At 38.1% G+C, this 11,968-nt stretch overlaps 1 protein-coding gene across 2 annotated transcripts in view; it reads left to right on the top strand.

The window, feature by feature from the left end:
* Window positions 1–314: 314 nt before the first annotated feature.
* Window positions 315–11,968, top strand: part of NAV3 (neuron navigator 3) — a gene marked incomplete at its 5' end in the record, with an annotated part of 250,369 nt that continues 238,715 nt past the window's right edge. For both annotated transcript variants that reach the window (XM_083859059.1, XM_083859058.1), the window contains one exon: window positions 315–557. In XM_083859059.1, the coding sequence (XP_083715185.1) occupies window positions 315–557 (243 nt within the window). The remainder of the gene's footprint in view (window positions 558–11,968) is intronic.

Here is an 11,968-nt window from a genome sequence, read left to right as displayed (position 1 = left end):
TTCTTTAATCCCAGACAGGCAGCTCTGTGGCAGTTACCTTCAAGAAAAGTTCACGCCCCAAAGGAGCGTTTAGTCTTACAGAGCCACTGACTCACTGAGCAGTGCGTGTGAGTGGCTGTGAGGGAGAAGGGGAGAGATGAAGGAAAAACTTTGCTGCCTTGTGAAACTTGCAATATTATTGTTTTAAGACTTTTCGAAAAGATGACTGCTACTTTTGTTTAAAGCATTTTTGCTGAAATTGCTGAAGCTGGAGTCTACCAGACTGAGGTCAGGAGCATTTTCTTTGGCAGAAAGAAGATACTTTTATAGAAGCTATGCCCGTGCTTGGGGTTGCCTCCAAGCTGAGACAGCCAGCTGTAGGGTCAAAGCCTGTCCACACTGCCCTCCCAATACCCAACCTTGGCCCCGCCGGCTCACAGAAGTACTCACCAAAGTCTTTGGAGCTTACAGGGGCAGAGAGCCCGATGCTTTCTTGTCAGCTTACATTAAAGTCAACCTGTGATTTTGGAGAGAGGAAAACGCTTCAAGGAAAAACCCAGGACATCGAAGATAGCAAGGTTAGTTGTAAACTTTACCTGTGGAACTCAATTGTAAAAAAACCCCAAATGTTGATTTTTCTTTGAAAAAAATTTTGATACAAACCTTCTGCATGCAAAACTTGGAGGTAAATGAGTAAAGAGACTTTTGCTGTCATCACTGAACTCCCGTAGCAGCCTTGAAAATTTGTTTTGCTCAGTGCTGCTGTTTGAATAAATATTCTGTTTTTAAATGTTAATGTTATTCACTTCACAGATGATTTTTGATAAGGATTAGTAGAATCATAAGGAGAGAAAAATCATTCTAGCACCCAGTAAACAGAGTATTTAAAAAAAACCCAAACTTGGCAGCTTTTTGTTATATTATGAAATTTAAAAAGAGATCTCACGCCCACACCTATTCCCACAGGGAGGCTCTTTTAAAATAAAAACATGCAATTGATTTTCTCTTCAATTTTCAAATGATCTGGCTATTCTTGCTGCAGAACTGTTAAACCAGAAAAACAGCTTCTCAGTGAAAAGTACTTGTGCTTTTCTCTTCTGCAAAATAGCTTCTTCTTAGCCCCTATCTAGCCCCAGTTCATTGTGATTTTTTTAAAAAGTTCATTATCTGAACTAGGATACCACAATATTTTTAGACTGCTTAGGGTGTTTTTTTTTTCTTTTATAAGGGGATTATTTTTGAGTCCCAATTAACTTTTGAAAAAACTTCTGCTTGATTTTCAGCTAGGCTTTCTGTTGTAGTTGAGAACATTTTTCATGCTTTGTACATGAGTATTGAGTCCCTTCTTGTCAGCAGCATATATTTTTGTAGATCCTTCAGTCACTACATTATGGCTGCATGTGTGGTTTACACAGCTTCAGCAAGCTGTGAGGCTACTTCCTCTTGCTTTTCTAGTACTCCTGGTTTGTGGAACTGATTACCACCCTGGAATTAAACATATATTTATAATTCTATCTTAGTTTGAGAACACTTAAATGTCATTAGAGTTGTTACAGTGGCAAGATGCACATAATATATGTACTTGGATATTTTTTGGTTTTAGTTACTAGCTTAATTCAGTTTTAGTGAAGAAAGTTGTTTTTTGTGGTTAAAGCATGGGGTTGAGATTCTAAATATTTGGTTTCCTTTTTCAACCTTGCCACATATTTACACATAAGATTCTGGTCACGCCACTTAACTTTTTCCTTGGAGTTTTCTGTGTCACATCATCCTGTCTCCCAGAGATGATGTATTGGTGGTGTCAGACATCTTATACAGAAACATAAAAAAAGGAGAAAACTGTTCATCTCTTGATTATCACAAGTGATGAACAGCCTGTTTCTATAACATGAGTGTGAAGACAAGTTGGAAGATAATAATTTTTCAACACAATGCAATTCCTGCTTGTTTAATTATTTTTAATAGAAAATATTCTTTTGTTTGTTTTTAATGAGACTCCTTAATGGATATCCCATGAAAAGTAAATTAGATTTGCAAATAATGTTTTCCATGAAATAAAGCAAAAGGTTATGTTGGCTGCTGAGAAGTGTTTCTTGTTTACTTATAAAAGTGTGGAGAAAGATATAAAGCATCTTGCCTTCAGTGTTTAAACCACTTGGGAGCTATTAGTGTGAAACCAACTGGGAGTCTTAGCCTTCCCAGGCATCTGGTCCTGAACTCTGCTGGGCTTCCAGTGAATAAAGTAACAGCCTGGATGGACACAAACTGTGATACCAATTTGCCATTTCGTGGGTTTGACAATATGTGTCATCTTAGAGATTGGTTTTTTAAAGAACTAAAAGCAAACCAGCTCCCCAAAAACAACCCAGCAGTCATGACATCCTTCTCTATATATGTTCTCAGTGGAGGCTGCTGAGCACTTTTAAAAGACGATCCATAAAGAGTAAGACCAGGCTGTGCACATGATGATCTGAAATCTTCCCCCAGCCACCTGGATTTATAGAAGTGCTGGACATTCAAAAAGTTACTAATTTCTGAAGCCTTTCTGTATTACCCCCTTATATGTCTGACATTCCCAGTAAAGCTTAGTGGGAACCCTTTATTCAATTTTCTTCCTGGCACATTTTTTGAAAGAAGCTCTTTTATTCACCATTTAAGCAAGTTTCATGAAATCTTTTTGCCAGAGGGGTTTGGACTGTAAGATGGATGGGTATTTATGAAGATGACATTATTTTAATGCTTTTCTTACTAGTAAGCTTCAAAGGATCAGCCTAAAAGTATTAATGCTATTTTCTCCATCAGTGATGGAGACGCATGCCACCTGAGTAGCCTCAGAAGTATGTGTTATTTAAACAGTAGTTCTAAGCACAGATCTGATGGAGCTATTAGAGTTAATGTCTCTTCAGGTTTGCTGAGCTTCTGCAAGCTTTGCTTGCATCTACAGCTGGATATACTTGTACAGGTTGTGTCATCCCAAAGCTTGACCCTTTGTGAGTGCTGATTTCAATAGACTTTCTGTTAGCAAGCACATTAATCCATTGATATCTCTATGACTGTTGTATGCAATACTGTACATTGTGACTGTGTAACTACAAAAATGGTCAGATAAAAGGTTTTTCAGTCAAAATGTAAGGAATACCTAGTCAGAGTTTCCAACTGAGAGTAAAATCTGACTAACATATTTGTGGTATGCTTATGTTATACATATTATTGCATATAAGGCAGCACTGATTTTTGAGGGGAAAAATATGGATCTCTGTCTGCAAAAGACAATGGAACATATGAAGTCATCATCTAGTTAACTTTGGCTTTTTTCTGCTGAAAGCAGTGCCTTTTGCATTCCTTTCTTTGGTGTTTTACATTTGCTGCACTGAGGATCACAAGTTTTCTCATCCTGTCCGTAAGGCACTTAGATTGACATGTGTAGTCACTGACATATCCTGTTGCTATCTATTAAGTGCTAAGAATTCTGAAATAAATTTGGGTTATGCATGTCAATACAGTAGGTCATTGCCATCCAGCTGTTTCCTCTATGAACTTCACTCTCACCAAACCTGATTGTTTGAGACTTTTGTCGCTTGTGTTGGCTTTCTCATGAGGAAGAGGCTTGTTGGGAATACAGTGCCAAACATCGGTTCTCTTTTCCCTTGCTGTTTCTCTCATCTCACATGATTCTGTTGCACTTGCACATGTAGTGTTGGTTGTTTTCTTGTTTGTGGGTATTATGAAGCTTGGGGTTTAATGAAAGTGATATTGTCATAAAAACTGTGGTAGAAAAAGTTTGAGGTGATTACGCTTACCTTTTTTCTTAATTGTATAGAATTTAGTTAAGCTTATGAAAGCAAATATTAAGTTGCTAATTATTTAAATTATTCTCTGTGTAGTTTATTCAAATACACTTTTGTTCAAGATTTTCATAATTTGTGCTTTGGTGCCTAAGTCTCAGACAACAGGTCCATCTGCTTTCTTGTTAAACCCACTAATGTTTAGGCTGACTGAATGAACACTTTATGATGCGAATAGTCATGCAAAATATTTGAACACAAGTATTCAGAGCACATTCTTTTTCCCTGAGTATCATATAGGCAAAAGTTTATTCCTATATATGTACACAGGAACAGAATCCAGCTGCTGGATTCATGAGGTGAAATGCTGGCTGTCTTTGAAGCAGATGGAGTTTTGCTGTTCAGCTGGACCATAGAGTGTTTTTATGCAAAACCATGTCTAAAAACACCACTATATATTTTCTAATATTTTTCTAACTGTGGGTGTAGTATGATTTGTATTTCTTTATCACCAATTTTATACTGCTTGCAAAATTAATTATCAGATCATGGTAGGTTGTTTTTTGATACTTTTCTAGTTGTAGAATGAGCCACTAAATGGTAACAAAGTGAAAAAAATATCCATCGATACTGTATAAAGGTAAATTAAACAGTGACTTAAAATTATAGGAATGAAGAAAGAATTTATTTGCAAAACCAACTGATTTGGTTGCTAAAATCATAACTCTTCACTATATTATTTTAAGGGTGGGTGTTGAGAGGCTGGGGCCAGACTGTTCAGCTGTGCTAGCAACAGGGCAAGGATCAAAGAGCACAAACTAAAGCACAGGAATTTCCATTGAATTTCAGGAAAAAATTCTTTACTTTGAGGGTCACAGAGCACTGGAAGAGGCTAACCAGAGAAGTTGTGGAGTCCTCTTCTCTGGAGACATTAACGACCTGTTTAGATGCAATCCTGTGCAACCTGTTCTAGGTGAACCTGCTTTAGTAGGAGGTTGGTCTGCAGGATGTCGGTAGTGAGATCTTCAGTGAGTCTGTAATATTGACCTGTAGCAAAATGCCAATGGCAATAGTGTTTTACTCCAGCTCACCTGAACGCATGATTGATAGCTGAAAAAACTACACATTTGATGGTGTAGTCGCAAGTGCTTTGCCATGAGCCTTCTCCAGCACAAAGTTGTGCAGCTGCTAGGAGTCAGTCTGCTAGGCACACTGGTCTTCTGGTCTGGCTTCCTGGGGCTGCTCCTTGCAGTGCTCTGCTTTATGTTCCCAAAGTTTTCCTCCCATCATTAGGCTTCCTTCTTTCAAGAGCCTTGCACCATCATTTATGCTTCCAAAGTGAATTTTTCCTGAGATTAATCTGATATATTAATTGTAGTGTTTTGGTTGCATGACATGAATGATAAGATTTTAGCCTTCTTTCCTGAGTTAATTAATTCCTTTGCTGTTGTATTATCTTTTTTTGGGTGTCTTTTTGTTTTCAGTTTCTCTTTGTTCATGCTATCTCTCTGCTGCTGTCTGCTTTATCTGCTTCTTCCTTCCTGTTGGCTGACATCTTTACAGGCTACTGAATATAACTTATTTTTCTCTGTATCCCCTAATCAAGTCTTCCTGTCTTGCCTGCAGCATTTTTCATATCACTGTTCATTATCAGAAGTGCTAGTCAGCCTCCCCAGCTGATACCGTACCCATATTTAAACCTAAAACTTTCCTAGATACCTCAGTTTTGAGGGCTTGTAGTAAGATCCTAGTAGTATGGAAATACTGGTATCCAGAGGATGAATAGACAGTTTTTTGTGACCTGTTGTACAGGGGTCCAGTCCCACTAAGTTCAGTTTTTATATAGATCTTAGGGGAGCTCAGGAAACTGATCATCTGCAAGGCCTTCTGGAAGAAATGACAAAGAGTATTATGTGTCCACCTGAGTAAAAAGACACAACTAACTTCTTCTCTGGAGCACAGAAATCTGAATGATTAAGATGCAGAAGCAGTCCTCAGAAAACCAGCAGGACAGAGCAAAATAGATTGTGCTACCTGGGGAGCATGTCCAACAGAGTGGGGTCCAAAACACTTAGTTGTACCAAGTATTGTTAAAATAATCTAAAATGAATATCAGTGTCACAAAACCAAGCTAAATACTTTGATCTGGTTAGGCAATGTCATGTACTGGAGCTATTAAAGTGACTCTTAAGGTCCATTTTATTTGGCATCATACCATTGCATCTCAGTTTTACTCTGAGGGCTTCTTGTGTCGTTCAGCCAGCCCTTTTGCACTAGGTCATTAAGATGTGCATGGAAACCTCTCATTTTCCCCTCATCAATTTTAAGTAGTTTGTCAGTGGTAAATCCTGCCCGTCACAAGACACCAAACTTGGAGAACTGCTAGGCTCTTTTTTAGAGACACATCTCAAGACAAATATTTTTGTTTTCCATACATGGGTGGAGCTCCTTTTCACGTCAGTGGGAGTGCTGTGCACATTGGAATACCAGATGTGTGCCATAAATGACTTCCATATCTCTGTCTTTCCTCAGCTAACCCTTCCACACCACTTACTTAGGTTTCATGTGACCCTTTCCCACCATTCTGAAAATCTCTCCAAAGCAAGGCATCTGTTGCAATCCCACATCTCTCTGACTTTTAAATTTCTTGGATATGTTTTTGTCTGGTCTCTGAGGGCCAAGCTCCACTGAGTTTCTTGATACACTGAATCTAGGGAACATAAACAAATTAGTCTCTTTCTCAATTTTGTCCTACCCTTCCTTTTCTCACTGCTAGTGCCCTGGAGGTATCTGCATTATGGGTTGGCAAGAAAAGGAAGGTACTTGTGCCGAGTGTTTCGTTTACAGCACTACAGCCAAGGCAACAGAAAGGGCAGCAGAAGCAGCCAGAAACTGCCTATCTTCTCCCCATAGTGACTGCTAGTGATGGGAAGCCAACAGTGTTTCAAAAGCATTGAACTAGCTGCCAGAAATTTCAGTCAGCACTGTGGACACCTGGGACTATGTGTGTTTAAAATTCACACAGCCCCAGTGAAGCCAGGACAGTTGGCAGGAGTTCAGATTGTCAGCAATTTCAGCTTCTTGTCTAGTGCTCTGAATTATTTCTTTATCAAACAGATAGCAGTGTCTTTAGTGTGCTTTATGTATCCAGTACCATCTGTCTATGCTATATTATAACTGATTTAAGAGCTTCACTCTGTATGAGCTGGGACTAAATTTCACTGTTACATGTTTATTGTCCAATCATCTGTATCAAGCACATCTTCATAGAGTTGAGATAAATGTAAAGTAACTTAATATCAACTCTTAAATCTTTTGTATTTGTGAACAAATTGTATTGAATGTAGATTGAATGATGTTTCTCGTCTGCAATTTGTAATTGGAACCGTGGATATTCACCAACCGAGGGTATTCACCAACCTGAGCTGAAGACCTCTGCCTAAATTTCTGCTGCTTTCATGTTATTTCTCTTACAAAATAAGAACATAGAACTCAACTTATTCCATATTAATTGGTGTGTTGTGTGATGGTATTACACATCATCAGCAAACAGTCACACTTACTCTTTTGTATTGTGCCTGGGGAAGCTGTTTGGGGATTTTCTGACCAGACAACTATTGAATAAAAATTCCTATCCTCAAAAATGGGAGTGTGTCTGCAGGGTGATGCACTGTGAATGCACCAGCAGAATTGAAGCAACTCAGCAACGTTTTCTTGGTGCAACACTCTTGCAGCCCTCTGGCACAATCTGTTCTTCATAACCACAAATAAAGATAAGTGATCTCCAACTTCAGATAAAAATAATGGGTATATATTATATCCCAGGAGGTTTTATGGTTAGGCTTTAGTAAAACTTCCAGCCGTAACAGTAGTTAAACTTTGCCTGTGGAAAATAAAGTATCTCCATCACTGGAAAACCCAATGTGTACACTTGCCAGTCATGGTAGTATTAGCAGTGATCCTTTGTTGTGCAAAGGAATCAGTGACAACCTATATTGTTTTGTCATTCTCTTTTGTCATTCCTTGGTTCAGGTGTCTTCAGGTGCATGGTAATAAAACCATGTGTCCCTGGGAACCTGAGCTGACAGCATCATGGCCCACAATAATATAGATATGTAAGGACTCTCCTTGGAGACAGCTTGACTTCCTCAGAAAAAGTGCCATTGTGCAGTATGGGTATTTCCAGAGACACAGCACTGAAATTGCAATTCCTGTTAAGTTTCCCGAAAGCACTGGAAGAGTGTTCTTGGAGCCCAGAAAACAAAGCTAGTGGCTTGCTTGGAAACACTCATTTCCCTGGGCATATCAGTGTTGGAATGTCTTCATGCCTCAAGAGCCTGTGAGACAGTGGAGTGACTCTTGGGGACTCAGTTCATTCCCTATAGCAAGGAACATAGAGGCCTATGAACTTAAAAATCTTTAATTTAAAATCCCTTCAGGAGCACTGCAGTGAATATTTGTTCTAGCTGCGTTTTATAGGAGGTCCCTAAAAGACAGGATCATCTCAAAGCACCCATCAGAGTGAGGGGTTCCACTAAGATTAGGGAGTTTGGTTGCACTGAAAAACATTTCTTCTCTCAAATAAAAGTGATGTTCTTTCCATGGATTTTTCTGTTTATTTCAACCATACCTTGATCCTAGAAAGTTTTACTAGATTGATGTCCTACTATGACAGATAGTGTGCAAAAGTCAGTCCAGCCCTGTAGACCATATGACTGTATTACATGGACTGTGGGAGAAAGGGGAAAAACATAATCCCCATAGTGCAGAAGGAAGGGAGAGATTAAAGGCAAAATGGATGATTTTCCCACACTCAGGCTGGGCCTTTGTGGCAGGACTAGGAATTTCAAGTCATATATATCTCAAGTCCCAATCTCCACATCATAACCACAAGCCTATCCTTTGTCTTTTCTAAGGGATCAGTTAAGAATGAAACATTGAAATAATGAGTTATTTTTCCTGCTTGCCTCATAAAGACAGTTTTGGCTTTGGCATCATTTTAATGTCAATAGCTAGCATAAATGTGGGCCTAGCTCTGAGCTGGAGATGCAATTTTACTCCAGGAGACATGTACTCTCGATTTTGATGTATCCAACCCACATAGACTAGCACAATTTATTAAAGATACTGAATATTTTGTGCCCTTTGTGAAGCAGTATAACACTCATCAATGGTCCTGTGTGTAATGCTGTTGATAGGCTGTTGACCTGTTAAACGTGATGCGGAAAATCTAAGTATTTGTGAAGCAGGCCTGTTTTGAAGAAAAATGGCTTTTTGGGGTCCTGATTTCTGCCTTTGAGTACACTGTCTAGCTTCTTTGTAGCAGAAACTTGTATTTACTAAATACTAACAGCATGAATTGCAAATGAGAGCTGCTAATTTTTTTGACTAAGTTTTCATTCTGGTCTAGGTCCACTATCCCTTTTTGTCTAGTATACTGGACTATTTTTTGAGTCACAATTTTTCCTGCACTTACATACAGAGCACGCAAAGAGCAGTTCATTTAAATCAGCTCTGTGTTTCACTCTGACCTGATTCACAGGATGTGGTCTTGGAGGAAGCCCATGCCTTAACAATAGTCTTTTGACAAGTGAGGGTGTTTGGGGATTAAACTGGAAGTGGAGGAAGCATATATCTATTCTGAAACCTAGCAATGGACTATTTTGTGCGAATCTTCATTTGCCCATGATATTTTTAAGGTCACAAAACTTCATTTTTGTTTTTACTGGCAAGAAGATGTTGGCTGAAAGATAGCATAACTTCTTTAAAATTCAGAAAAGGAATGTGGAGTGTTTTTTCTGGTAAATGTGAAGGGATAATTCCCTCACGTAAGATGTGCAGATTTCTGATGGCTCTTGTGTATGTTCTGTAAAACCAAGCTGAGAGAACTTAGAAAATAAGCAAATCAAAGGGAAGCATAATTTTGAAGTGGTTAGAGCTGGATCATAATATTTCTGGATATATAAACTGAGAAGGTGCCAGCCACTAAATGTACTAACTCTACATAAAACATGAGAGAATTTGACCAAGTATAATATTAGTATTGTCCTAAACTACTTTCAGGATGACATTTGGTCTGACTTATATTTTTAGTTATATTTAATCCTTATAAACCTTCCTTTGCTGCTCTGCCCTTCTGATCTTAATTTAGAAGAAAGCATTTCATTCTTCAATATATCTCTCAACAGTTGATCAAAATATTTTGTTTGGGTGAAACTATCCAATTGCAGCAAATTTGAAAACAAATTGGAACAAAAATAGTTGTTGTACTGTCTCTTGTGTTTTCCATTTCAAATTATCTCTCTATGACAGTTTTAACACCTGGCTTTGTATCTCATTGATGTTGTGTTAAGCTCTAAAAGATTTGGCAGTGAAAACTTCCTGTTGTGCATCTGGATTTGAATTACAGGGCATGAGTAAAACCATCACAGCTTAGTAATGAGCAAAGCCATGCACAGAAAGATGACTTCCTTACAAGTGCTGTAAAACATTTGACCACTTTCATTAATCAGGAAAGGCTGCATGATTTAGGAGTGAGTAAGACTTAAGTCAGGGTGCAGAATTTTTACTCACCATCACAACAATGAGATTTCCTGGCAACACATTTATGCAGTAAACAAGTTGGTTTCTTTTTTGGGGGAGTATTTTTGTTTTGGTTTGGTTTTTGTTTTTCAGGCTCTTTTTTTGTAAGCTGTCTCTGTAGTGGAAATAAATAGGCATTAAATAAGAATGTGAAATAACAAATAAGAGTTCAAAAGGAGTTTAGAAATTTCCTCAGCTGAACAGTCTGCCTGCTTTCATCATTGCTGGCCAGCTCACCAGCCATAGACAGAGTGTTGGAAGGAAGTGCTGAAGGAATCCGTTTCTCATGAAGGAGCAGCACAAATCTGAAAACTTGAGAGCTGCTGGTTCAGATTTTCTTTTAAAATGCTTCTGGGGGGGAGTAAGGCTAAGCAACTCACATGGGAATTCACAATCTAGTTTCACTTCTGGTTATTATCAAGTACCTCCTTGAAATAAGCTCATATGTGAAATGGTAATAATGAATGGATTTTCTAGAGTGAAGTTGTTTCTTGGCTAACTATTCATTAATTTTATTTTTTAAATACTGAAGAAATAATCTAATTAGCTACTTTGTAAAGTGTTACTGAAGCTACTTTTAATCATCATAGAAAAAGTATTTTCTTTTAACCTTATCTGTTACTGATGTTTTCAGCTTCCTGTCTGTCAGGCTAATAATGCATCCATTCTTTTTTCCTGGTTATAATAAGAAGTAGCAAGTAGAAGGCGTTTTATGTACAACATGATTTTTTTTTTCCTGTATAACCTTGTGATCCTGAGAAAAATAAAGAGAGAATAACAGCATTTTTGCTGTTTCCTTTACCTTGCTGCAGTATCACTCAGAAGACTGATATGGTTCTGTATTATTAGCTGAGACCTAAGAAAGAGGTTGCTCCACAAAGAAACTATTGTAGTGATTGACAGTCAAGTACTCTGTTCATAGGCTATCTCCAGATGTGTGGGGCAGTTTTAATACAGTCTAATTTGCAGAACTTTCACATCTAGACTTCTCTTATACAAGAACAAGATTTCTCCAGCTGGGTGTTGAGAATGGGTTGGTTTTTGTATTACCAATGAACAAGAGCAAAGCAACCCTCCCCATCTATGACAGCTGTGTCACTCACAGCCTTAAAGAGTTTTGGTTTATAAGATAAGCTATTAGCACAAGGGAGTGGGGAATAAGAGAAAAATATGTGGATATGAAAACAAGGCTTTTTCCCAGGGCCCCACCAAGTCAGTGCAGGATTTTTTCTGAGTTATTCAGCCTTATTTGTGGACATGATACAGAGATATGGAGTACTGAGGGGAGGTGATTAACCAAAGTTTCAGATTATGGAGCATGCAAATCTCAACATATTGAGTACCAGTGTGTGGAACTGAATAGTGTCATTCAAAAAATTATTTAAAGGTGATTTGGCAAAAGAAAAATTATATTATACAGGAGATTTAGATCAGCAAAATAGATACTGGATAACTCAGACCTCCTAAAAGCAAGGGGATTAGGGCATTATTTGCATCTATGGAAAATATTACCCCTTTATTTCCTGGACAATTTATAGTCTAATTTGTTTGAGCAAAGTTGCAAGATTTCATTTTGAAATACTTACATAAATGCTAGCAAAGACGGAGGGATGGTAGTCACA

Source organism: Zosterops lateralis (assembly GCF_965231275.1).
Source record: "Zosterops lateralis genome assembly, chromosome: 4".
NCBI lineage: Eukaryota > Metazoa > Chordata > Aves > Passeriformes > Zosteropidae > Zosterops > Zosterops lateralis.
This window is presented reverse-complemented; position numbering and strand designations above follow the sequence as displayed.